Source organism: Eleutherodactylus coqui, chromosome 8, assembly GCF_035609145.1.
Source record: "Eleutherodactylus coqui strain aEleCoq1 chromosome 8, aEleCoq1.hap1, whole genome shotgun sequence".
In the NCBI taxonomy this organism is placed as follows: Eukaryota; Metazoa; Chordata; class Amphibia; order Anura; family Eleutherodactylidae; genus Eleutherodactylus; species Eleutherodactylus coqui.
The window spans coordinates 5,671,478-5,698,559 of NC_089844.1; the positions used below are offsets into that span (position 1 = coordinate 5,671,478).

Consider the following 27,082-nt stretch of genomic DNA (forward strand, 5'->3'; position numbering starts at 1 on the left):
GGCGCTCCATAGAGGAGAGTGCGGCCGCGACGAAAAAAAAAAAAAGTAAATAGACATGCTGCATCTTCTGAAACCGGACTTACCGCAGCGGATTGGCCGTCCCGTCAGAAATCTCGTCCACATGGCTGGCTAATCCCGAGATTAGCGGCCGCGGCCAGATTTGCCCTGTGTGAACCCAGCCTCAGTGATGTATCAGCGATGTACCTGCGATGTATCCGCAATGTAACCGCGATGTATCCACGATGATTCAGGGATGTATCGGCGATGTATCAACAATAATTCAGTGATGTATCAGTGATATATCTGGTATGTATCAGCGATGTACCTGCGATGTATCTGATTCAGTGATGTATCCGCAATGTATCCACGATGATTCAGGAATGTATCGGCGACGTATCAACAATAATTCAGTGATGTATCAGGTATGTAATAGGTATGTATCCGGTATGTATCTGGTGTGTATCAGCGGTGTATCAGCGATGTATCAGCGATGTATCAGCGATGTACCTGCGATGTACCTGCAATGCACCAGCGATGTACCCGCGATGATTAAAGGATGTATCGGTGATGTATCAACAATAATTCAGTGATGAATCAGGTATGTATCAGGTATGTACCAGCGATGTACCTGCGATATATCTGATTCAGCGATGTATCTGCGATGTACCTGCGATGTATCCGCAATGTATCCGTGATGTATCCACAGTGATTCAGGGATGTATCGGCGATGTATCAACAATAATTCAGTTATGTACCAGCGATGCACCAGCTCTGTATCAGCGATGCATCTGCAATGTATCTGATTCAGTGATGTATCAGCGATGTACCTGTGATGTATCCGCAATGTATCCACGATGATTCAGGAATGTATCGGCGACGTATCAACAATAAGTCAGTGATCCTGAAGAAAAAAAGCTGCTTTTGCGCTCGTCGGGAAAAAAGTTGAAAAAAATGTAAATATATTAATTTTATTTACATAAACACGAGCAACGCGTTTCGACGAGTTTCGACGTTGCTCGTGTTTATGTAAATAAAATTAATATATTTACATTTTTTTCAACTTTTTTCCCGACGAGCGCAAAAACAGCTTTTTTTCTTCAGGATTGCCGTTTAACAAGCGCCGGCTAGGTGCTTGTGTGCTGTACATACTTTTGCTGCTCTCCGTCGTGTTGCGGATGTGGGAATAAAAGAACTTGTTCAAAGCCTTTCTGGACATCGGTGCCGACGGGGTTTATCAGGCTGATTTCCCCGTCAGGCACCAGGTGAGTTAACATTGGCTCATTAACATTTTATTGTCTTCTTTTATCACCGGGCGCGTCTCTGACTTATTCTTTAATAAGTCAGTGATGTATCCGGTATGTATCTGGTGTGTATCAGCGGTGTATCAGCGATGTATCAGCGATGTACCTGCGATGCACCTGCGATGCACCACCGATGTATCTGATTCAGCGATGTATCTGATTCAGCGATGTATCAGCAATGTATCTGCGATGTACCTGCGATGTATCCACAATGTAACCGCGATGTATCCACGATGATTAACGGATGTATCAGCGATGTATCTGATTCAGCGATGTATCCGCGATGCATCCACGATGATTCAGGGATGTATCGGCGATGTATCAACAATAATTCAGTGATGTATCAGGTATGTATCAGGTATGTATCAGGTATGTATCAGGTATGTATCTGGTATGTATCTGGTATGTATCTGGTATGTATCTGGTATGTATCTGGTATGTATCTGGTATGTATCTGGTATGTATCAGGTATGTATCAGGTATGTATCTGGTATGTATCTGGTATGTATCTGGTATGTATCTGGTATGTATCTGGTATGTATCTGGTATGTATCAGGTATGTATCAGGTATGTATCTGGTATGTATCAGGTATGTACCTGTGATGTACCTGTGATGTACCTGCGATGTACCTGCGATGTACCTGCGATGTACCTGCGATGTACCTGCGATGTACCTGCAATGTATCTGCAATGTATCTGATTCAGTGATGTACCTGCGATGTGCCTGCGATGTGCCTGATTCAGTGATGTACCTGCGATGTAGACACCCATGTGAACGATCCACAAGAGGCGGGGCCAAAAAGTTAGAGAAACGGTCATTGCCCTCTGCAAACACAGAAAAGGATACAAAAAGATACAATGTCGCTAGACATGCAGCTGGAAGCGGCTCACAAGTTACAGGAGCACCGGCTGCACTACCTTGACGCGGCAGAAAGAGGGCGCTATCACCGGCTGCACTACCTGGACAGGGCAGGAAGACGGCGCTACCACCAACTACACTACGTTGACGGGGCAGAAAGAGGGCGCTACCACCGGCTGCACTACCTGGACAGGGCAGGAAGAGGGCGCTACCACCAACTACACTACCTGGATAGGGCAGGAAGACGGCGCTACCACCAGCTACACTACGTTGACGGGGCAGAAAGAGGGCACTACCACCGGCTACACTACCTTGACGTGGCAGAAAGAGGGCACTACCACCGGCTACACTACCTTGATGTGGCGGAAAGAGGGAACTACCACCGGCTACACTACCGTGACTTGGAGGAAAGAGGGCGCTACCACCAGCTACACTACCTGGACGGCGCAGGAAGAGGGCGCTACCACCAGCTACACTACCTGGACGGCGCAGGAAGAGGGCGCTACCACCAGCTACACTACCGTGACTTGGAGGAAAGAGGGCGCTACCACCAGCTACACTACCTGGACGGCGCAGGAAGAGGGCGCTACCACCAGCTACACTACCTGGACGGCGCAGGAAGAGGGCGCTACCACCAGCTACACTACCTGGACGGCGCAGGAAGAGGGCACTACCACCAGCTACACTACCTGGACAGGGCAGCAAGACGGCGCTACCACCGGCTACACTACCTGAACGGGGCAGGAAGAGGGTGCTACCACTGGCTACACTACATGGACGGGGCAGGAAGAGGGCACTACCACCAACTACACTACCTGGACAGGGCAGGAAGAGGGCGCTACCACCAGCTACACTACCTGGATGGCGCAGGAAGAGGTCGCTACCACCAGCTACACTACCTGGACGGGCAGGAAGAGGGAGCTACCACCGGCTACACTACCTGCACGGGGCAGGAAGAGGGTGCTACCACTGGTTGCCACCAGATCCCTGAGGAGGCAGGCAGTCAAGAATCCTGTAGCTACTGCAAGAGACTGGCAGAGGGATCTGTTGGCGGCAGCATGGAGGTTTCCGTTGGCACATTAAGGCCTCCTTCCCACGGACGGATTTCCGCCGCGTTGCCCGCAGCTATTAGGTTCTATTGAACCTAATAGCACAATGCTTACGGTGCGGGATTGCACCGCGGAATTCCGCACCATAAAATCACCCGTCCTCACCCGCGGTATGCTCTATTGGCCGCGGGCGTACACGCAAGCGGCTTTCATTGCAGTGTAGCACAGCGGAAGATAGGGTGAAACTGCTTCCCCGCCTACCGCTAGCCGCGGCATGTGACGCTGCTGGCGCATCACGTGCTCTATTGCGCATGCGCGGCTAAGCGTCATGCGGGACGTAGGACGCCGGATCCGGAGGTAAGTATTGGGGTCTCTGGGGGGCGCCGTGACGGGCTCCGCCGCGGAATTCTGCGGCGGAGCCCGTCACAGCCGTCTGAAGCCGGCCTAAGGTGTGCAATAAATGCTGAAGGTCTTCATCCTGCCTGCAGTGAAGCACTGAGGAGAAGCCGCCGCCTGTAGTGAAGCTCTGAGGAGAACCTGCCGCTGTAGTGAAGCGCTGAGGGGAACCCGCTGCTGTAGTGAAGCGCTGAGGAGAACCCGCCGCCTGCAGTGAAGCGCTGAGGAGAACCTGCCGCCTGCAGTGAAGCGCTGAGGAGAACCTGCCGCCTGTAATGAAGCGCTGAGGAGAACCCGCTGCCTGTAGTGAAGCGCTGAGGAGAACCCGCTGCCTGCAGTGAAGCGCTGAGGAGAACCTGCCGCCTGTAATGAAGCGCTGAGGAGAACCCGCTGCCTGTAGTGAAGCGCTGAGGAGAACCCGCTGCCTGTAGTGAAGCGCTGAGGAGAAGCCGCTGCCTGTAATGAAGCGCTGAGGAGAAGCCGCTGCCTGTAGTGAAGCGCTGAGGAGAAGCCGCTGCCTGTAGTGAAGCGCTGAGGAGAAGCCGCTGCCTGTAGTGAAGCGCTGAGGAGAAGCCGCTGCCTGTAGTGAAGCGCTGAGGAGAAGCCGCTGCCTGTAGTGAAGCGCTGAGGAGAACCCACCGCCTGCAGTGAAGCGTTGAGGAGAAGCCACCACCTGCAGTGAAGCGCTCAGGAGAAGCCGCCGCCTGCATTGAAGCGCTCAGGAGAAGCTGCCGCCTGCAGTGAAGCGCTCAGGAGAAGCCGCCGCCTGCAGTGAAGCGCTGAGGAGAAGCCGCCGCCTGCAGTGAAGCTCTGAGGAGAACCTGCCGCTGTAGTGAAGCGCTGAGGGGAACCCGCTGCTGTAGTGAAGCGCTGAGGAGAACCCGCCGCCTGCAGTGAAGCGCTGAGGAGAACCTGCCGCCTGCAGTGAAGCGCTGAGGAGAACCTGCCGCCTGCAGTGAAGCGCTGAGGAGAACCTGCCGCCTGCAGTGAAGCGCTGAGGAGAACCCGCTGCCTGTAGTGAAGCGCTGAGGAGAACCCACTGCCTGTAGTGAAGCGCTGAGGAGAACCCGCTGCTGTAGTGAAGCGCTGAGGAGAAGCCGCTGCCTGTAATGAAGCGCTAAGGAGAAGCCGCTGCCTGTAGTGAAGCGCTGAGGAGAAGCCGCTGCCTGTAGTGAGGCGCTGAGGAGAAGCCGCTGCCTGTAGTGAAGCGCTGAGGAGAAGCCGCTGCTGTAGTGAAGCGCTGAGGAGAAGCCGCCGCCTGCAGTGAAGCGCTCAGGAGAAGCCGCCGCCTGCAGTGAAGCGCTGAGGAGAACCTGCCGCTGTAGTGAAGCGCTGAGGGGAACCCGCTGCTGTAGTGAAGCGCTGAGGAGAACCCGCCGCCTGCAGTGAAGCGCTGAGGAGAACCTGCCGCCTGCAGTGAAGCGCTGAGGAGAACCCGCTGCCTGTAGTGAAGCGCTGAGGAGAACCCGCTGCCTGTAGTGAAGCGCTGAGGAGAACCCGCCGCCTGTAGTGAAGCGCTGAGGAGAACCCGCTGCCTGTAGTGAAGCGCTGAGGAGAACCCGCTGCCTGTAGTGAAGCGCTGAGGAGAACCCGCTGCCTGTAGTGAAGCGCTGAGGAGAAGCTGCTGCCTGTAATGAAGCGCTGAGGAGAAGCCGCTGCCTGTAATGAAGCGCTAAGGAGAAGCCGCTGCCTGTAGTGAAGCGCTGAGGAGAAGCCGCTGCCTGTAGTGAAGCGCTGAGGAGAACCCGCTGCTGTAGTGTTGCGCTGAGAAGCCGCTGCCTGTAGTGAAGCGCTGAGGAGAAGCCGCTGCCTGTAGTGAAGCGCTGAGGAGAAGCCGCTGCCTGTAGTGAAGCGCTGAGGAGAAGCCGCTGCCTGTAATGAAGCGCTAAGGAGAAGCCGCTGCCTGTAGTGAAGCGCTGAGGAGAAGCCGCTGCCTGTAGTGAAGCGCTGAGGAGAACCCGCTGCTGTAGTGTTGCGCTGAGAAGCCGCTGCCTGTAGTGAAGCGCTGAGGAGAAGCCGCTGCCTGTAGTGAAGCATGGTGATGCGTTTGGAAACCTGCAGTGTGTGGAGGACAAGATGGATTCCATCACGTATCAGGAAATCCCAGAAGAAACCATCATGTCACCGATGAGGAACCTGAAGCTCGGGCGCCAGACCTTCCTGTGCTCAGATATTTACAGTCTTCTCTAATTGCTTTCCTGCAAACAGCTGAACGTTTGTAAATGTGACACAGTTCCAGCACAACAAAGTGAACTCTGCTACATTGTATTAGGTTGGCTCCACTACGTTGGGTAAGTGACTTACGTAACTTCGGACGAACTCGTCCTTACTGCATACGATACACGTAACATAGTCACATAGTATGTAAGGCCAAATGAAGACAATGTCCATCTAGTCCAGCCTGTCTATCCTACCGTGTTGTTGATCCAGAGGAAGGCAAAAAACCCCAAGAGCAGAAGCCAATTAGCCCTTTTGGGGAAAAAATTCCTTCCCGACTCCCTAATGGCAATCAGACTGTTCCCTGGACCAACCCCTAATAGTTCCTACCTGCCTGTATACCCGGATTAACACTTAACCTAAGATTTATATCCTGTAATATCCTTCCTCTCCAGAAAGACATCAAGTCCCTCTTAAACTCCTCTATGGATTTTGCCATCACCACATCCTCAGGCAGAGAGTTCCACAGTCTCACTGCTCTTACAGTAAAGAACCCCCTTCTATGTTGGTGATGAAACCTGCTTTCCTCTAGACGTAGCGAGGCGCAGCGGACAAACTGCTATACAATAACAAGATTTGGCTCCAGCACACTGACACACTCAGCTCTGCTATACTGCGACAACTATGCAACGCCACATCTGGCTCATCCTCATGTGACAGGAGACTAACTCGGCTCTGCTACATCTGTAACTACAGGGAACACAACCCTGTAAACTGTGTATCTCCTGGAGACAAAGGGTTAACAGCGAGGCCATGAATATTAATGAATTATCACAGTTGGTAATTCTGCAAATGAGAAGTAAAAATCTCTCGCCTTTCCAGAATCGTGTAGGTGTGAGATTCTGCAGAAGGAGCAGAAGTCGGTTTATTTTCAGCCTCAGCAGACGTTCTGGCACTCAGGAAGAGAAAAACACGTCTGTATGTGGAGGAGCCTTAAAGGGCCCCCGGGAGCCGCTGCACCCATGGGGGACCAATAAGGAGAACTACCTGTCCTGGCAGCCACTGCTCATGCCCCGCGCCGCCTCTCACTGCTTGGGCAAGAAACTCACGCTATTAGGAATGGGCAAAACGTGAGCTGAACTACAGATTAGCGCATCAATAGCGCATCGGAGTGAAGCCGGTACAAGGGGGGCTGCATACAGCAAGGGTCTCCATGCGCCCTATTGGGGTCCAAGCAGAGAGTGACCTGAACTCCTACCCGCTGCAGGGAATGAGCCGCCAACAGCGACTACCACCCGCTGACCAAGGTATTTAGTGATTTCTGGGGCGCCAGAGGAGGTTTTGCTGATTTTTCGCTGCTAGATGTTTTTTATTAAATTTCCACAAGTGGAGGAATAAAATCCTGTTATCGTGGATTCAGCGCGGGAAGCTTCTATTGGAGTCAACGGAAGCCGCCCGATCTGCGGCCCGTCCGCAATCACATTGCAGAAAGCTTGCGGATTCCGCATCACCGCTAGGCGAGGCCGTGGCAAAAGCAGACAGTCGAAACAAAAAAGTAACAACTGTGTGCTGCGCAGGTGAGACGGCTGAGCGTGCGGAGCATCCGCGGTACAGAAGGAAAGACGGCACAGGAAGGCACGGACGCCGCTGCCGGGAGACTACAGATGCAGAATCCGGCTCTGCAGTGTGCGGGGGGCCTAAGAAGTATTGTGCCAAAGGGTTAGAAAATACACGGAATAGTTACTTTATTACACACCCTCCTCTCACAATCGGCGCTGCCCTGTACGGTAATCCCCCCCCCCCCATAAAGTCACATGACCAGTGTTCCGTGAATCAGTTTCAGTGTGAATCCACATTAGATGGAAGATCCAGCGATCGGAGCGACTTCTAATGAGGCCGGTCATCAGGGCTGCCCGCTGCTGAGGATGAGGGATACAATGTAGGGTGGCGCGGTGCTGTGGATGAGGGATACAATGTAGGGCGGCGCGGTACTGTGGATGAGGGATACAATGTAGGGCGGAGCGGTGCTGTGGATGAGGGATACAATGTAGGGCGGTGCTGTGGATGAGGGATACAATGTAGGGCGGTGTGGTGCTGTGGATGAGGGATACAATGTAGGGCGGTGCTGTGGATGAGGGATACAATGTAGGGCGGTGCTGTGGATGAGGGATACAATGTAGGGCGGTGTGGTGCTGTGGATGAGAGATGCAATGTAGGGTGGCACGGTGCTGTGGATGAGGGATACAATGTAGGGCGGTGTGGTGCTGTGGATGAGAGATGCAATGTAGGGTGGCGCGGTGCTGTGGATGAGGGATACAATGTAGGGTGGCGCGGTGCTGTGGATGAGGGATGCAATGTAGGGTGGCGCGGTGCTGTGGATGAGGGATGCAATGTAGGGTGGCGCGGTGCTGTGGATGAGGGATACACTGTAGCGCGACGCGGTGCTGTGGATGAGAGATGCAATGTAGGGCGGCGCGGTGCTGTGGATGAGAGATACAATGTAGGGCGGTGCTGTGGATGAGGGATACAATGTAGGGCGGTGCTGTGGATGAGGGATACAATGTAGGGCGGTGCTGTGGATGAGGGATACAATGTAGGGCGGCCCGATGCTGTGGATGAGGGATACAATGTAGGGCGGCGCTTCTCAGCACTTCTAGAGTACCGCTGGATGACGCATGTTTGAGGCGTGAGCCAGGGTTGCCGTGGTCTGTATCGGATGGCTTGGGTCCTGGGGGGCGCTGCTTCATCCAGGGCATGTTTGAGAGCAGTGTTGTAGTGAGCGGCAGCTAGGTTGGGGCAGGAGAGGAGAGAGATAGGGGACAGAGAGGACTGTAGGGACTCAGCAAAGTCTTGGATGTGAATGGCCTTAAGGTTTCTGTAGGTACGGTAGGTAGGTGGGTCTGGAGAAATGTTAGGGAGCGAGACATGAAAGAGCGGAGGTTATGGTACGAGAGCGGGAGAGGGGAGTTAGAGAAGAGGGAAGCAGAGCAGAGACGGAGGAAGACCAGATCCAGAGTGTTGCCATCCCTGTGAGTGGGAGAGACCGAGGGAGGAGGTGAGCCATAGAAGCTGAGAGGCAGATGGGGAGATGGGGTCACTAGAGGGGATGATAAAAATCACCAAAGATGGGGGTTGGGATTTCGCAGGATAGGAAGTGGGGGAGCCAGGCAGCAAAGTGGTCCAGAAACAGGCAAGGAACACCTGGGGGGGCGGTAGATAACTGCTACTCGCATGGACAGCGGGCGGAAAAGCCGTAGGGCATGTACCTCAAACGATGGGAGAGTATCTCCAGCATGTTTGGTACCATAAGGTAGGTGACATGTCTTTGGGCTCTGTCTCAGAGCTGCAGGACGCTTTGGACTCTCTGTAGCAGTCTCTCTCTCGCTGCAGTCCCTGCAGCTTTGTTCTCTCAGTTCTGATGTGTTATGGGGCCGCACGTCTCAGTTACAGGTTTCTTCTTCCTCATGTCACTCTGTAGGACGTCTCACACGACTCCTTCGACTGACTCTCACTCCTCTCTCAGCTTTCTCCCTGCAATCTGAGTACCACTGGGATTACTCCAAAGCTTGCTTCTCTCTCACCCAGTGTCTGGGTTTGACTGTTCCTGCCTGAGTATACCAAACCTGTGCACCTCTCTATCACCCCCTGCCCTCCAGACATCCCACCCGATCTCTGCAGATAATGGGAAGTAGCATGCAACACTCCATAGAGAACTACCAGTCCTCTGGCAAAAAAACCATCACAAGGGTATATGGATTTACCAGATGACTTCTTCAGTAGTCCACCATTGTGGAGGAACCCCTACATGAGGCTGAGTAGATTGTCAGAAGGTCGACTGATTTTCCTCCAATCGGGTAGGCGTGTGGCTCGTTTAATGCTGTTCTCTGGCCTTAGATGGCGGTACTATAGTGCAAGCTTCTCCACCCATAATGCTGGGACTCACTGAGGTTGCCGGAATGAGGGCAATAGTCTTTAGGTAAGTAATACTCTGGCTGAACCATAGTTTGAGTTTGTGGCGTTACCTCTTGGGGATGTGTACCTTCCCGGAATAGGCAGGGCTTCAGCATGTTCCTTTATTCCTCTGTATGGCTCGAGTTCCCATCTCATGCTTAGATTCCCTTCCGGATGTTTCTCTCGGACCAGTACTCACTCTATGGCTACAGTGGTGCTTCTTGCATTGGAGTTCTGACTGCATGCGTTTTCTCTTTACGTTTTTGTCCGGCGACCTGTCGGAATTGTTAGCAACCGATGCTGGCGCACCCAAGACGTAGCAGTTCCTTCAGTTATACCTTCTGGCTGTTCAAGGTTCATCTCAACAATTTCCCTACCATCTTGCCCGAGTATAACCTGTGGCATTGTAGACGCGGCTGTGGTAAGCCCACGTACGCTCAGGCAGGTATCCAGGTCATCTCATCTTTTTATCGTCTTTGAGGGCGCAGAGCATTTGAAGCGAACTTAAAGCACGCTCCACCCCCGGTACATGATAAGGGGCTTTTCAATTCCATACGGCTGGTGCAGCTCTTCTATGACAATCCCTGGGAAATAGGTCCCTTGATCGGAGTGGATGCGTTTTGGGCACCTGTACACTCAAATGAAGTCTTGATAGATCACCTGGGCAGCAGATTCAGTGGTCTGGTCGCAGGTGGGATTCACCACTGTGAACTTCAAGAAATGGTCTGTCATAATTACACAGTACTGATGTCCACTCATTGACTGTCCATGGAGTAGGATGTCGATCATCAGGACCTCAAGGGACTCTTGTCTGGATGGTTTGTACAGGGGCATGCTGTTCCAGACTTTGGTTACTTCTCACTTCTCACAAGTCCGACAAACTTCTTCAACAGTCTATTCTAGGTTCGGGCATTACACGAGCCATTGCAGCCACTGAATCATCTTATTGGCCCCAAAGTAAGCTCCTCGGTTGGGTCCTTCTTGAGAAGCGTCCTTTGCTGACTTTCCAGGAATAACCACCAGACACCGTGCTGCCATGCCCATAGAAAGCTGACCTCTTTGGTACACGACATTGTCCTTTAGGGCGCATTTACACGGCGTATTACCTAGGTGTATTTCCCATGCGTAACATGTAGTGAATGTCTATGGACTTTCACTGTTCCATTCACATTTGCATGCGGACACTGCATATCGATACGCAGGGGAAATACATCACAGTATACTCCATTCATCCCCATATCAAACACAGCCCTTGAATGGGCTCTGTATAAAACACTGTCCATTGTTAGGCATTGCAAAGGGGGAAGCGTTTCGATGTGCATCCCCCCTCAGAACAGTTCGGGAAATAATAAAAATAAGAAAAAATTAAAGAAAAATCACATTGCGCATGTCCGCGACATCAGATTCCCAGGCGTGCGCTGTGCCAGTCATAGCCCTACGTGATCTCTGCCGGCCGAGCGCATGGGCTGTGATGCGTACAGCACACTTGCAGCGTTGTACACATACGCTGTGAGTGAATGAGCCCTTACCTCTAGTCATTCCCACTGTTGTAGGCCAAAGAGGACAGCCCCGGAGGTCCCTTCCAACTCTACCATTCTATGATTCTTGCCTATGATGAGTCTTTTCTTGGTGGATAACTTCTCACCTGAGACAGCCCTGGGTCCTCTATCTGGAACTTACTCCATTCACCATTCATTTGACCTAGTACTACCATTGGTGGTCGGGCTAATCCACCTGACTGGCCTGTAGAAGGAAACTTGTTGAAGACGAGTGTCTCTTCATCCTCCCACCGGTTGTGCACTCCTCCCACAGGGACTTCAATCACTTGTATGTGGGGTGAATGATGGCAGGTCAGCCTCCATCGGTTCTAGGATAACTCACCCGCTTCACTAAAGGTGTCAGACCATCTTTTTCCCATAGACATGCTTTACTTCTTCAGGCAAGTTCTGCTCCCCAAGCTAGGGAAATCTCCTTGAATCCTAAATGAACACATCACACATGAACTTTTCCTTCTCGGACAACAGCTGAAGTGTGGGGGACCAGGGCATCCTTGCCCAACTCACCAAGCTCCACTGGTTCCACCATAACGTCAACTCCTAATCTTCGATATGTCCCAATTGGCATGGTCAAGGCAGTCTCATGCCCAGGAGACATGGTAAGAACAGTTCTTCCAGGGATTGTGACCGCCCCCGCCGCCCAGTGTCTGGGGATTCTCTTCCGTAAACCAGATGCTCGGATTAGTTGCTGGAAGGCTGTCTGTGTCGGGTTATGGGGAGTCGTGTGCTTCCAATAACCGTGGTCCTTCTGAACATTAACTGGCCGCATGGACATCTTCTCAGAAGGCTTTGCAGACAATGATTATGCCTTTCCTAATGATGTCCTGCCCACAAATTTGTACACTCATTTAAGCGATGCCCGTCACAGTGATGGGCAGATGATTAGCAGCAGTCAGTTTAATTACGGCCAGTCTCACTGAGACCTCGAAATGTTGAACGATTAAAGACTCAGGCGTCATTGTTGTGAACCGGTATCCACAGGGCAATTGACTCCATTTTCTTTGACTGCAGCATTGGGCACCCAACGACTAGATGTCCGGAGCGATGGGTACGGGGGTCTCTCCACACCTCCCCTGCACTTTGCTCCACTACTTTAGTTTAGGGTCTCTTCAGCGCATCAGGACACCTCAGTCCGACGCTCTCTAGTGAAGTGCCTGTCTCCAACACTGCAGCTTTTACCAGTCATGGAGTCATCAGACGCTTGGAGGCAGGGGTGCCATCGTCTCATTGCAGGAGGTGGTGGACGTTGATAATGGAGTATCTCGCCTCTCAGCCGGGGACTGACCCATCTGAGCTCTGGCCTGTGTTAACAGAGAGCACTTTATAACTCACAGACCATTGTTTCCCCATCTTCCCTCTCCTCCAGAAGCCCCACGATCCTCCATGGTTTCATCCTGGCTCCAGACAACAGCTATGGTGAGGACTGAGCAGGACCGACTCTGGCCAAGAGTCGCACTACATTACCCAAGGTTAAACTGATCTCTGAAGACGTGGGGCACCCCGCTGCTCCAGATCTACAGATTATGGGGGGTCATCAATGGCCTCCATCTGTCTATTATATATGCATTCTCCACAGACAAGCTATACTATATGGTTACCATGGAAACTGAAGACGGGGCCGCGCAGGGTGATCAGTGCGCTCATCCAGTCTGTAGATTTCCCTCATTGACTTTAATCCACATAGACTTCCAGTTTCTTGCCATAATCCCTCAATTTAGAGGTTTTTAGTATTTCTATACACAATGATCCTCATCTTAAACACGAGGATTCTAGGAAATCCACCGCGTCTCGATGGACGGCACTGCGCTGTGCCTGCCGATGCGGACGGGACACAAAGACAGCAAATCAATTGTAGCACTAATTCTGCCCATTTGATCATACTTTGCATCGTCACTAGTTTAAGATCTCTGCTTGCAGTCACAGAGTGGAATCTTATTTACACCTAGACGGTGTACCTCTCCTGAGTCGTGTGACGGCCGGCTGGACGGAGTGCCACAAGTCTAAGCACAAGGCAGCGCCGCAAAACTGCATATACTGTTAGCACAAGTGAGGCTCCTTCCCACGGGCGCCCGGCATATGTCAACACGCGGTGTACTCATTCCTGCCTATCTGTGACAATGTAACATGCCTTCAGTTGTGCTGCAGGACTTGTAAAGAGCGGCAGCGTCCCGGCGGGTGCAAATACTAGCGTCACGGGAAAAAGAGAACTACAATGTAACCTTCAGTGAGCAGCAAGCGTAAAAACATCCCATAATGCTAAGGGGCTGAACCAGCAGTCCACAGGGTCTCCTTAATCCCACAAACGGGGACTCCTGCGTCCTCCTCACTGAAGGCAGCGCACTGACTGAAATGCGTGGAGCCACCGCTGCTCGGACAGCGCTCCATTCTGACCTTACTGAGGGGAGAGAGGTGAGCCCTACAGTCATAGGGCTGAAGGCGGCACCGGACCCCCATTCTGGAGATCGGCAGGGGTTTCAGCAAGTGGGAGAGAACTTGTAATCTTGGTACTCCTACACCTTTAAAATCTTAACAGCCCCAAGCAGGAATAACATCTTGGTCATTACAGCGCCTCCCAGAGGACTGTTCTCACCAACCAACCAAAGCTCTCCCTAATATCACATCATTCAGTGCCTACAAGCAGAGTGATCGCCCCAAAAAGGGCGTCCCCACCCGATGCCCTCCCTCTGTCCTCTATTATACACATAGTCCCTGACTCACCTCCCGGGACATTCTCGCAGTCGCCCAGGTCCCTCCCCCTCTCCTGAGGACTCTAGGCTTACACTCCTTGGGGAGGTCTGGCCGCTCGGCAGCGGCAGGACGCATGGTCTTTGGAGCGCTCTTTATGTAGCTCAGAGATCCGGCGCTGCACTTACTAAATCATAGCAAACTTCTGGACAACTTGAAAGCCAAAGACTTAACCACCCACCGCAGCAAATTAACCCCCTTCACCCCTCGTCTTACCAGGGATCGGTTGGGTTTCTGCCGCAACGCTTCCGGTAAATCATCCCAGTTTTCCAACTTAATATCCAGAGGAATGAAGTTGCAGTCCAGCGGCGCTCCGTCCTGCAGACAAACACGGGGTCAGGCTCTAACGAGGTGCGACTGGTGATTACAAGCTTCTACAGAACCAATAATCGGACCGACCTGGATGTTGCGCTATTTCAGGGATGAGTAATTATACTGTAAATGGAAGCACAGACTGAATACTCGGAGCCGCAGGCGGTATGTGGCCAGCGGAGGAATGATAGATTTCTGCCCTGTATTAACCCTTTAGTGACTCCAAGGACGGGGCGATTTTTCAAGGATTTTCTCCCCTTGGCAAAAGCCATTATCCTCTTACTTTTGCTGCCGGCACGACCGTAGGAGGACTCGTTTTTTGCGTGGCAAGCTGTCGTTTTTATTGGTACTATGTTTGGATACATATCATGCATTGTAAAAAAAAAAATTAATTCTTTTGGAGGGCAGGAAGAACTCACATCAACGCCACGGCTATGGGTTGTCTTTTTACAGTGTTAATCATGCAGAACAAATGACCGGGTAAACCCTTCCAGCGGGGCGTGAGATTACAAAAACTGGAAAAACCTAGATTAAAAAATGTCATTTTACTCTTTGCTGCGGTCAAAGTCCCATAACGGTTTTTATTTCTCCACGGTCAGACTGCTGTCAGGACCTGTTTTTTTACGGGAAGCTGTAGATTTTATTGGTACCACTTTGGCGTAAATACGGCTTTTTTTGTATTTTTTCTGGATGTGAAACAAAAAAAGAAAGCATGTTGCCTCCATTTTTGGCCTGTTTTTTATACTATTTGCTGTGCAGGGAGTTATTGTACCGGTCCTTACAAATCGGAAAACACCAACCTGGGCACAAAGACATTTGTTTTACTGTCCTAATAGGAGACCCTATGATTGCTCTAATAATACACTCCAGTACCTCTGTACTACAGCGCATTATAGCTTCTCATGGCAATCATACCCATCGGCCGTTCAAACATATCAGAATATTGCTGGCACATCGATGAAACACTGACACTACAACTGCTACACCCACAACTGGTCTCTCTGCACCCCCTATAGCTACACCCCTGACTGCTCCCTCTAAACCCCCTACATCTACACCCCTGACTGCTCACTCTACACCCTTAAACTGTTCCCTCTACACCCCTATAGCTACACCCCTGACTGCTCACTCTACACCATCTATAGCTACAACCTTGACTTCTTCATCTACACCCCTGACTGATCCCTCCACACGCCCTATAGCTACACCACTGACTGCTCCCTCCACACCCCCTATAGCTACACCCCTTACTGCTCGCTCTACACCCCCTATAGCTACACCCCTTACTGCTCGCTCTACACCCCCTATAGCTACACCCCTTACTGCTCCCTCTACACCCCCTATAGCTACACCACTGACTGTTCCCTCTAAAACCCCTATAGCTACATCCGATTTCTCCCTTTACAACCACTATAGCTACACCCTGACTGCTCTCCCTACATCCCCTATAGCTAAAACCCCAGCTGCTCCCTCTACACCCCTTATAGCTACACCACTTACTGCTCGCTCTACACCCCTGACTGCTCCCCCACACCCCCTATAGCTACACCACTTACTGCTCCCTCTACACCTCCTATAGCTACACCCCTGACTGCTCCCTCCACACCCCCTATAGCTGCACCCGACTGCTCCCTCTACACACCCTATAGCTACACCCTTGACTGCTCGCGCCATACCCCCTACAGCTAAACCCCTTACTGCTCACTCTACACCCCTTACTGGTCCCTCTAAACCCCCTATAGCTACACCCCTGACTGCTCCCTCCACACCCCCTACAGCTACACCCCTGACTGATCCCTACACACTCCCTATAGCTACACCGCTTACTGCTTCCTCCACACCCCATATAGCTACACCCCTGACAGCTCCCTCCACACCCCCTTAAGGTACACCCCTTACTGCTCGCTCTACACCCCTAACTGGTCCCTATAAACCCCCTATAGCTACACCCCTGATTTCTCCCTTTGCAACCACTATAGCTACACTCTGACTGCTCTCCCTACATCCCGTATAGCTACAACCCCGACTGCTCCCTATACACCCTCTATAGCTACAACCCCGGCTACTCCCTCTACACCCCTGACTGCTCACTCTACACCATCTATAGCTACTATCCTTACTTCTCCCTATACACCCCCCTATAGCCACAGCCCTGACTGCTCCATCTACACCCGCTATAGCTACACTCCTGACTGCCCACTCTACACTATCTATAGCTACACCCCTGACTTCTCCCTATACACCCCCTATAGCTACACCCCTAACTGTTCCCTCTACACCCCTATAGCTACACCCCTAACTGGTCCCTATAAACCCCTTATAGCTACACCCCTGATTTCTCCCTTTGCAACCACTATAGCTACACTCTGACTGCTCTCACTACATCCCGTATTGCTACAACCCCGACTGCTCCCTATACACCCTCTATAGCTACAACCCCGGCTACTCCCTCTACACCCCTGACTGCCCACTCTACACTATCTATAGCTACACCCCTGACTTCTCCCTATACACCCCCTATAGCTACACCCCTGACTGCTCCCTCTACACCCCTATAGCTACACCCCTGACTGCTCCCTCTACACCCCTAACTGTTCCCTCTACACCCCTATAACTGCACCCGACTGCTCCCTCCACATCCCCTATAGCTTTATCTATGACTGCTCCCTCTATATCCCCAATAGCTACACCCCTGACTGCTCCCTCTACACCCCCTATAGCTTTATCTATGACTGCTCCCTCTATATCCCCTATAGCTACACCCCTGACTGCTCCCTCAACACTCCCTATAGCTACACCCAACTGCTCCCTCTACACCGCCTATAGCTACACCTGACTGCTTCATCTACGCCCCCTATAGCTACACCAGACTGCTCCCTCTACACCCCCTATAGCTGCACCCCTTGACTGCTTCCTCTACACCCCTAACTGTTCCCTCTACACCCCCTGTAGCTACACCCCTGACTGGTCCCTCTAAACCCCCTATAGCTACACCCCTGACTGCTCGCTCTACACCCCTATACCTACACCCCTTACTGCTGCCTCCACACCCCATATAGCTACAACCCTGACTGCTCCCTCCACATCCCCTTAAGATACACCCCTTACTGCTCGCTCTACACCCCTAACTGGTCCCTATAAACCGCATATACCTACACCCCTGATTTCTCCCTTTACAACCACTATAGCTACACTCTGACTGCTCTCCCTACATCCCCTATAGCTAAAACCCCAGCTGCTCCCTCTACACCCCTGACTGCTCCCTCGACATCCCTTATATCTACATCCCTGACTGCTCAATCTACACTATCTATAGCTACAACCCTGACTGCTCCCTCTACACCCCTAACTGTTCCCTGTACACCCCCTATAGCTGCACCCCTGACTGCTCCCTCTACACCCCCTATAGCTACACCAGACTGCTCCCTCTACACCCCCTATAGCTGCACCCATTGACTGCTCCCTCTACACCCCTAACTGTTCTCTCTACACCCACTATAACAAACACCCCTGACTGCTCATTCTACACCCCTTATAGATACAACCTTGACTGGTCCCTCTAAACCCCCTATATTTACACCCATGATTTCCCCCTTTACAGCTGCTAAAGCTACACCCCGACTGCTCCCTCTACACCATCTATAGCTACAACCCTGACATCTCCCTCTACACCCTCTATAGTTACAACCCTGACTGCTCACTCTACACCCTCTATAGCTACAACCCTGACTGCTCCCTCTACACCCCCTATAGCTACACCCCTGACTGCTCCCTCTGCAACCCCTACAGCTACAAAACAACTGCTCCCCCTACACCCCTTTAGCTACACCCCTAACTTCTCCCTGTACACCCCTATAGCTTCAAACCTGACTGCTCTCTCTACACCCCCTATAGCTTCAATGCTGACTGCTCTCTCTACACCCCCTATAGCTTCAAACCTGACTGCTCTCTCTACACCTATAGCTTCAACCCTGACTGCTCTCTACACCCCCTATAGCTTCAACCCAACTGCTCTCTACACCCCCTATAGCTTCAACCCAACTGCTCTCTACACCCCCTATAGCTTCAACCCAACTGCTCTCTACACCCCCTATAGCTTCAACCCAACTGCTCTCTACACCCCCTATAGCTTCAACCCAACTGCTCTCTACACCCCCCTATAGCTTCAACCCAACTGCTCTCTACATCCCCTATAGCTTCAACCCAACTGCTCCTTACACCCCCTATAGCTTCAACCCAACTGCTCTCTACACCCCTATAGCTTCAACCCAACTGCTCTCTACACTCCCTATAGCTTCAACCCAACTGCTCTCTACACCCCCTATAGCTTCAGCCCAACTGCTCTCTACATCCCCTATAGCTTCAACCCAACTGCTCTCTACACCCCATATAGTTTCAACCCAAATGCTCTTTACACCCCCTATAGCTTCAACCCAACTGCTCGCTACACCCCCTATAGCTTCAACCCAACTGCTCTTTACATCCCCTATAGCTACACCCCTGACTGCTCCCTCTACACTCCCTATAGCTACAACCCCGACTGTTCCCCGTACACCCAGTATAGCTACAGCCCCGACTTCTCCCTCTACACTCCCTATAGCTACAACCCAACTGTTTGCTCCACACCTTCTATAGCTACACCCCTAACTTCTCCTTGCACACCCTTATACCTATACCGCTGACTGATTTCTCTACCCTATAGCTCTGACTGCTCCCTTTACACCCCTAACTGCTCACTCTACACCATCTATAGCTACAACCGTGACTGCTCCCTCTACACCCCCTATAGCTACACCTCTGACTGGTCCCTCTAAACCCCCTATATCTACACCCATGATTTCTCCCTTTACAACTACTAAAGCTACACCCTGACTGCTCTGTCTACACCCCCTATAGCTACAACCTCGACTGCTCCCTCTACACCCTCTACAGCTACAACCCTGGCTGCTTTCTCTACACCCCCTATAGCTACACCCCTGACTGTTCCCTCTACACCCGACTGCTCATTCTCCACCATCTATAGCTACACCCCTGACTTCTCCCTCTACACCCTCTATAGCTACATGTCTGATTGCTCCCTCTACACCGCCTATAGCTACACCAGACTGCTCCTTCTACACCCCCTATAGCTACACCCCCGACTGTTTCCTCCACCCCCTATAGCTACACCCCTGACTGTTCCCTCCACACCCCCTATATAGCTACACCCCTGACTGCTCCCTCTAAATCCCCTATAGGTACACCCATGACTGCTCCCTCTACACCCCCTATAGCTTCAACCCTGACTTCTCCCTCTACACCGCCTATAGCTACACCCCTGACTGCTCCCTCTCCAACCCCAACTGCTGCAACCCAACTGCTCCCTCTACACCCCCTATAGCTACAAACCAACTGCTCTCTACACCCCCTATAGCTACACCCCTGAATGCCCCCTGTACACCCCCTATAGCTACAACCCCAACTGCTCCCTCTACACTCCCTATCGCTACAATCCAACAGCTCGCTCCACACCTCCTATAGCTACACCCCTAACTTCTCCTTGCACACCCCCTATAGCTATACCACTGACTGCTCTATCTACACCCCCTATAGCTACACCCCTGACTGCTCACTCTACACCATCTATAGCTACAACCTTGACTTCTCCGTCTACACCCCTGACTGCTTCCTCTACACCCCCTATAGCTACACGCCTTACTGCTCCCTCCACACCCCCTATAGCTACACCCCTGACTGCTCCCTCCACACCCCCTATAGCTACACCCCTTGACTGCTCCCTCTACACCGCTAACTGTTCCCTCTACATCCCCTATAGCTAACACCCCTAACTGCTCATTCTACACCCCCTATAGCTACACCCTGACTGTTCCCTCTACATCCCCTATAGGTACACCCATGACTGCTCCTTTTACACCCACTATAGCTTCAACCCTGACTTCTCCCTCTACACCGCCTATAGCTACACCCCTAACTGCTTCCTCTACAACGCCAACAGCTGCAACCCAACTGCTCCCTCTACACCCCCTATAGGTACAAACCAACTGCTCTCTACACCCCCTATAGCCACAACCCTGACTGCTCTCTCTACAACCCCTATAGCTACAACCCCAACTTCTCCCTCTACACTCCCTATAGCTACAACCCAACTGCTCGCTCCACACCTTCTATAGCTACACCCCTAACTTCTTCTTGCACACCCCCTATAGCTATACCGCTGACTGCTCTCTCTACACCCCCTATAGTTACAATCTAACTGCTCGCTCCACACCTTCTATTGCTACACCCCTGACTGCTCCCTCTACACCCCCTATAGCTACAACCCTAACTGCTCCCTCTAACCCCCTATAGCCACAACCCTGACTGCTCTCTACACAACTATAGCTACAACCCAACTGCTCCCTCTACACCCCCTTTATCTACAACCCGGACTGCTCTCTCTACACCCCCTATAGCTACACCCCTGACTGCTCTCTACACACCTATAGCTACAACCCGACTGCTCCCGCTACACCCCCTTTAGCTACAACCCCGACTGCTCTCTCTACACCCCCTATAGCTACACCCCTGACTGCTCTCTACACACCTATAGCTACAACCCGACTGCTCCCTCTACACCGCTATAGCTACAAACTCGACTGCTCGCTGTACACCCCCTATAGCTACAACCCCGACTGCTGCTTCTACACCCCTATAGCTACAACCCCGACTGCTCCCTCTACACCTCCTATATCTACAACCCTGACTGCTCCCTCTAAACCCCCTATAGCTATAACCACGACTGCTCCCTCTACACCCCTAACTGTTCTCTCTACACCCCCTATAGCTACAACCCCGACTGCTCCCTCTACACCCCCTTATAGCTACAACCCCGACTGCTCCCTCTACACCCCCTTATAGCTACAACCGAACTGCTTGCTCCACACCTTCTATAGCTACACCCCTGACTTCTCCTTGCACACCCCCTATAGCAACACCCTTGACTGCTCTGTCTACACCCCCTATAGCGACAACCCAACTGCTCCCTGTACACCACCTATAGCTACAACCCTGACTGCTCCCTGTACACCACATATAGCTACAACCCAACTGCTCCCTCTACACCCACTATTGCTACACACCTGACTGCTCCCTCCACACCCCCTATAGCTACAACCCTGACTGCTCCCTCTAAACCCCCTATATCTACACCCCTGATTTATCCATTTACAAACACAATAGCTACACCCTGACTGCTCCCTCTATAGCTACAACTATCATCTATTACACCCAGGACTGTATCAAGAGGGCACTCTAATAACTATGTATAGATATATCAGGCGTCAGTACAGAGATCTCTCCCATCATCTATTTATACCAAGGACTGTAACAAGGGGGCGCTCTAATAACTATGTATAATATATCAGGGGTCAGTACAGAGATCTGTCCCATCATCTATTATACCCAGGACTGTAACAAGGGGGCGCTCTAATAACTATGTATAGATATATCAGGGGTCAGTACAGAGATCTCTCCCATCATCTATTATATGCAGTACTGTAACAAGGGGGCGCTCTAATAACTATGTATAATATATCAGGGGTCAGTACAGAGATCTGTCCCATCATCTATTATACCCAGGACTGTAACAAGGGGGCGCTCTAATAACTATGTATAGATATAACAGGGGTCAGTACAGAGATCTCTCCCATCATCTATTATACCCAGGACTGCAACACGGGGGTGCTCTAATAACTATGAATAATATATCAGGGGTCAGTACAGAAATCTCTCCTATCATCTATTATACCCGGGACTGTAACAAGGGGGCGCTCTAATAACGATGTAAAGATATATCAGGGGTCAGTACAGAGATCTCTCCCATCATCTATTATACCCAGGACTGTAACAAGGGGGCACTCTAATAACTATGTATAATATATCAGGGTCAGTACAGAGATCTGTCTCATCATCTATTTATACACCCAGGACTGTAACAAGGGGGCGCTCTAATAACTATGTATAATATATCAGGGTCAGTACAGAGATCTCTCCCATCATCTGTTCTACCCAGGACTGTAACAAGGGGGTGCTCTAATAACGATGTACAGATATATCAGGGGTCAGTACAGAGATCTCTCCCATCATCTATTATACAAGGAGTGTAACAAGGGGGCACTCTAATAACTATGTATAATATATCAGGGGTCAGTACAGAGATCTCTCCCATCATCTATTATACAAGGAGTGTAACAAGGGGGCGCTCTAATAACGATGTACAGATATATCAGGGGTCAGTACAGAGATCTCTCCCATCATCTATTATACCCACCTGACTGCTCCCTCCACACCCCCTATAGCTACAACCCTGACTGCTCCCTCTAAACCCCTATATCTACACCCCTGATTTATCCATTTACAAACACAATAGCTACACCCTGACTGCTCCCTCTATAGCTACAACTATCATCTATACCCAGGACTGTAACAAGGGGGCACTCTAATAACTATGTATAATATATCAGGGGTCAGTGCAGAGATCTCTCCTATCATCTATTATACCCAGGGCTGTAACAAGGGGGCGCTCTAATAACTATGTATAACATATCAGGGGTCAGTACAGAGATCTCTCCCATCATCTATTATACCCAGGACTGTAACAAGGGGGCACTCTAATATCTATGTATAATACATCAGGGGTCAGTACAGAAATTTCTCCCATCATCTATTATGCCCAGGGCTGTAACAAGGGGGTGCTCTAATAACTATGTACATATATATCAGGGGTCATTTCGGAGATCTCTCCCATCACCTATTATACCAGGACTGTAACAGGGGGCACTCTAATATCTATGTATAATACATCAGAGGACAGTACAGAGATCTCTGTCATCATCTATTATACCCAGGACTGTAACAATGGGGTGCTCTAATAACTATGTACAGATACATCAGGGGTCAGTACAGAGATCTCTCCCATCACCTATTATACCAGGACTGTAACAAGGGGGCGCTCTCATAACTATGTATAGATATATCAGGGGTCAGTACAGAGATCTCTCCCATCATCTATTATACCAAGGACTGTAGCAGGGGGCGCTCTAATAACTATATATAGATATATCAGGGGTCAGTGCAGAGATCTCTCCCATCATCTATTATACCCAGGACTGTAACAAGGGGGCGCTCTAATAACTATGTATAGTATATCAGGGGTTAGTACAGAGAGCTGTCTCATCATCTATTATACCCAGGACTGTAACAAGGGGGCGCTCTAATAACTATGTACAGATATATCAGGGGTCAGTACAGAGATCTCTCCCATCATCTATTATACCCAGGACTGTAACAAGGGGGCGCTCTAATAACTATGTATAGTATATCAGGGGTTAGTACAGAGAGCTGTCTCATCATCTATTATACCCAGGACTGTAACAAGGGGGCGCTCTAATAACTATGTATTGATATATCAGGGGTCAGTACAGAGATCTCTGCCATCATCTATTATACCCAGGACTGTAACAAGGGGGCGCTCTAATAACTATGTACAGATATATCAGGGGTCAGTACAGAGATCTCTCCCATCATCTATTATACCCAGGACTGTAACAAGGGGGCGCTCTCATAACTATGTATAGACCCCTAAGATCTCTGTACTGACCCCTGATGTATTATACATAGTTATTAGAGCTATGTATAATATATCAGGGGTCAGTACAGATATCTCCCCCATCATCTATTTTACCAAGGACTGCAACAAGGGGGCGCTCTAATAAATATATAATATATAAAAGGTCAGTACAGAGATCTCATCCATCACCTATTATACCCAGGACTGTAACAAGGGGGCGCTCTAATAACTATGTATAATATATCAGGGGTCAGTACACAGATTTCTCCCATCATCTAGAACACCCAGGACTGCAACAAGGGGGCGCTCTAATAACTATATATCATATATAAAAGGTCAGCACTGAGATCTCCCCCATCATCTATTTATACCGAGTACTGTAAGAAGGCAGCGCTCTAATAACTATATATAATATATCAGGGGTTAGTTCAGAGATCTCTCCCATCATCTATTATACCCAGGACTGTAACAAGGGGGCGCTCTAATAACTATGTATAGATATATCAGGGGTCAGTACAGAGATCTCTCCCATCATCTATTATACCCAGGATTGTAACAAGGGGGTGGTCTAATAACTATGTATAAAATATCAGGGGCCAGTACAGAGATCTCTTCCATCATCTATTATACCAAGGACTGTAGCAGGGGGCGTTCTAATAACTATATATAGATATATCAGGGGTCAGTGCAGAGATCTCTCCCATCATCTATTATACCCAGATCTGTAACAAGGGGGCGCTCTAATACCTATGAATAATATATCAGGGGTCAGTACAGAGATCTCTTCCATCATCTATTATACCAAGGACTGTAACAAGGGGGCATTCTAATTATTATGTGTAGATATATCAGAGGTCAGTACAGAGAGCTGTCTCATCATCCATTATACCAGGACTGTAACAAGGGGTGCTCTATTAACTATGTATAATATATCAGGGGTCAGCACAGAGATCTGTCTCATCATCTATTTATACAACCAGGACTGTAACAAGGGGGCGCTCTAATAACTATGTATAATATATCAGGGTCAGTACAGAGATTTCTCCCATCATCTGTTCTACCCAGTACCGTAACAAGGGGGTGCTCTAATAACGATGTACAGATATATCAGGGGTCAGTACGGAGATCTCTCCCATCATCTATTATACCCAGGACTGTAACAAGGGGGCGCTCTAATAACTATGTATAATATTTCAGGGGTCAGTACAGAGATCTCTCCCATCATCTGTTCTACCCAGGACTGTAACAAGGGGGTGCTCTAATAACGATGTACAGATATATCAGGGGTCAGTACAGAGATCTCTCCCATCATCTATTATACAAGGAGTGTAACAAGGGGGCGCTCTAATAACTATGTACAGATATATCAAGGGTAAGTACAGTGATCTCTCCCATCATCTATTATACCCAGGACTGTAACAAGGGGGCGCTCTAATAACTATGTATAATATATCAGGGTCAGTACAGAGATCTCTCCCATCATCTGTTCTACCCAGGACTGTAACAAGGGGGTGCTCTAATAACAATGTACAGATATATCAGGGGCCAGTACAGGGATCTCTCCTATCATCTATTTTACCCAGGACTGCAACAAGGGGGCGCTCTAATAACTATGTATAAAATATCAGGGGTCAGTACAGAGATCTCTCCCATCATCTATTTTACCCAGGACTGCAACAAGGGGGCGCTCTAATAACTATGTATAAAATATCAGGGGTCAGTACAGAGATCTCTCCCATCATCTATTATACCCAGGACTGTCACAAGGGGGCGCTCTAATAGCTATGGATAGAAATATCAGGGGTCAGTACAGAGATCTCTTCCATCATCTATTATACCCAGATCTGTAACAAGGGGGCGCTCTAATAACTATGTGTAATATATCAGGGGTCAGTACAGAGATCTCTCCCATCATCTATTATACCCAGTACTGTCACAAGGGGGCGCTCTAATAACTATGTATAGATATATTCGGGGTCAGTACAGAGATCTCTTCCATCATCTATTATACCCAGGACTGTAACAAGGGGGCGCTCTAATAGCTATGGATAGAAATATCAGGGGTCAGTACAAAGATCTCTTCCATCTTCTATTATAACAGGACTGTAACAAGGGGCGCTCTAATAACTATGTATAGATATTTCAGGGGTCAGTACAGAGATCTCTCCCATCATCTATTATACCCAGGACTGTAACAAGAGGGCGCTCTAATAACTAGGTATAGATATGTCAGGGGTCAGTACAGAGATCTCTCCCATCATCTATTTTATCCAGGACTGTAAAAAGGGGGTGCTCTAATAACTATGTATAGATGTATCAGGGGTTAGTACAGAGATCTCCCCCATCATCTATTATACCCAGAACTGTAACAAGAGGGCGCTCTAATAACTATGTATAGATTTATCAGGGGTCAGTACAGAGATCTCTCCATCATCTATTACACCCAGGACTGTAACAAAGGGGCGCTCTAATAACTATGTATAGATATATCAGGGGTCAGTACAGAGATCTCTCCCATCATCTATTATACCCAGGACTGTAACAAAGGGGCACTCTAATAACTATGTATAGATATATCAGGGGTCAGTTCAGAGATCTCTCCCATCATCTATTATACCCAGGACTGTAACAAGGGGGCGCTCTTATAACTATGTATAATATATCAGGGGTCAGTACAGAGATCTCTCCCATCATCTATTATACCCAGGACTGTAACAAGGGGGCGCTCTAATAACTATGAATAAATATATCAGGGGTCAGTATAGAGATCTCCCCCATCATCTATAATACCCAGGACTGTAACAAGGGGGCACTCTAATAACTATGTATAATATATCAAGGGTCAGTACAGGGATCTTCCCCATTATCTATTATACCCAGGACTGTAACAAGGGGGCGCTCTAATAACTATGTATAGATTTATCAGGGGTCAGTACAGAGATCTCTAACATCATCTATTATACCCAGGACTGTAACAAGGGGGCGCTCTAATAACTAAGTATGATATATCAGGGGTCAGTACAGAGCCCTCCCCCATCATCTGTTATACCCAGGACTGTAACAAGGGGGCGCTCCAATAACTATGTATATATATGAGGGGTCAGTACAGAGATCTCTCCCATCATCTATTATACCCAGGACTGCAACAA

At 50.0% G+C, this 27,082-nt stretch overlaps 1 protein-coding gene across 4 annotated transcripts in view; it reads right to left on the reverse strand.

Moving 5' to 3' along the window:
- Positions 1 to 27,082, reverse strand: part of ZRANB3 (zinc finger RANBP2-type containing 3) — a 304,617-nt gene that overhangs the window by 36,490 nt on the left and 241,045 nt on the right. For 3 of the 4 annotated variants that reach the window (XM_066575143.1, XM_066575144.1, XM_066575147.1), the window contains one exon: positions 14,231 to 14,332. The exons of the other annotated variant lie outside the window; for it this stretch is intronic. In XM_066575143.1, the coding sequence (XP_066431240.1) occupies positions 14,231 to 14,332 (102 nt within the window). The remainder of the gene's footprint in view (positions 1 to 14,230; positions 14,333 to 27,082) is intronic. 4 annotated transcript variants of the gene reach the window in all.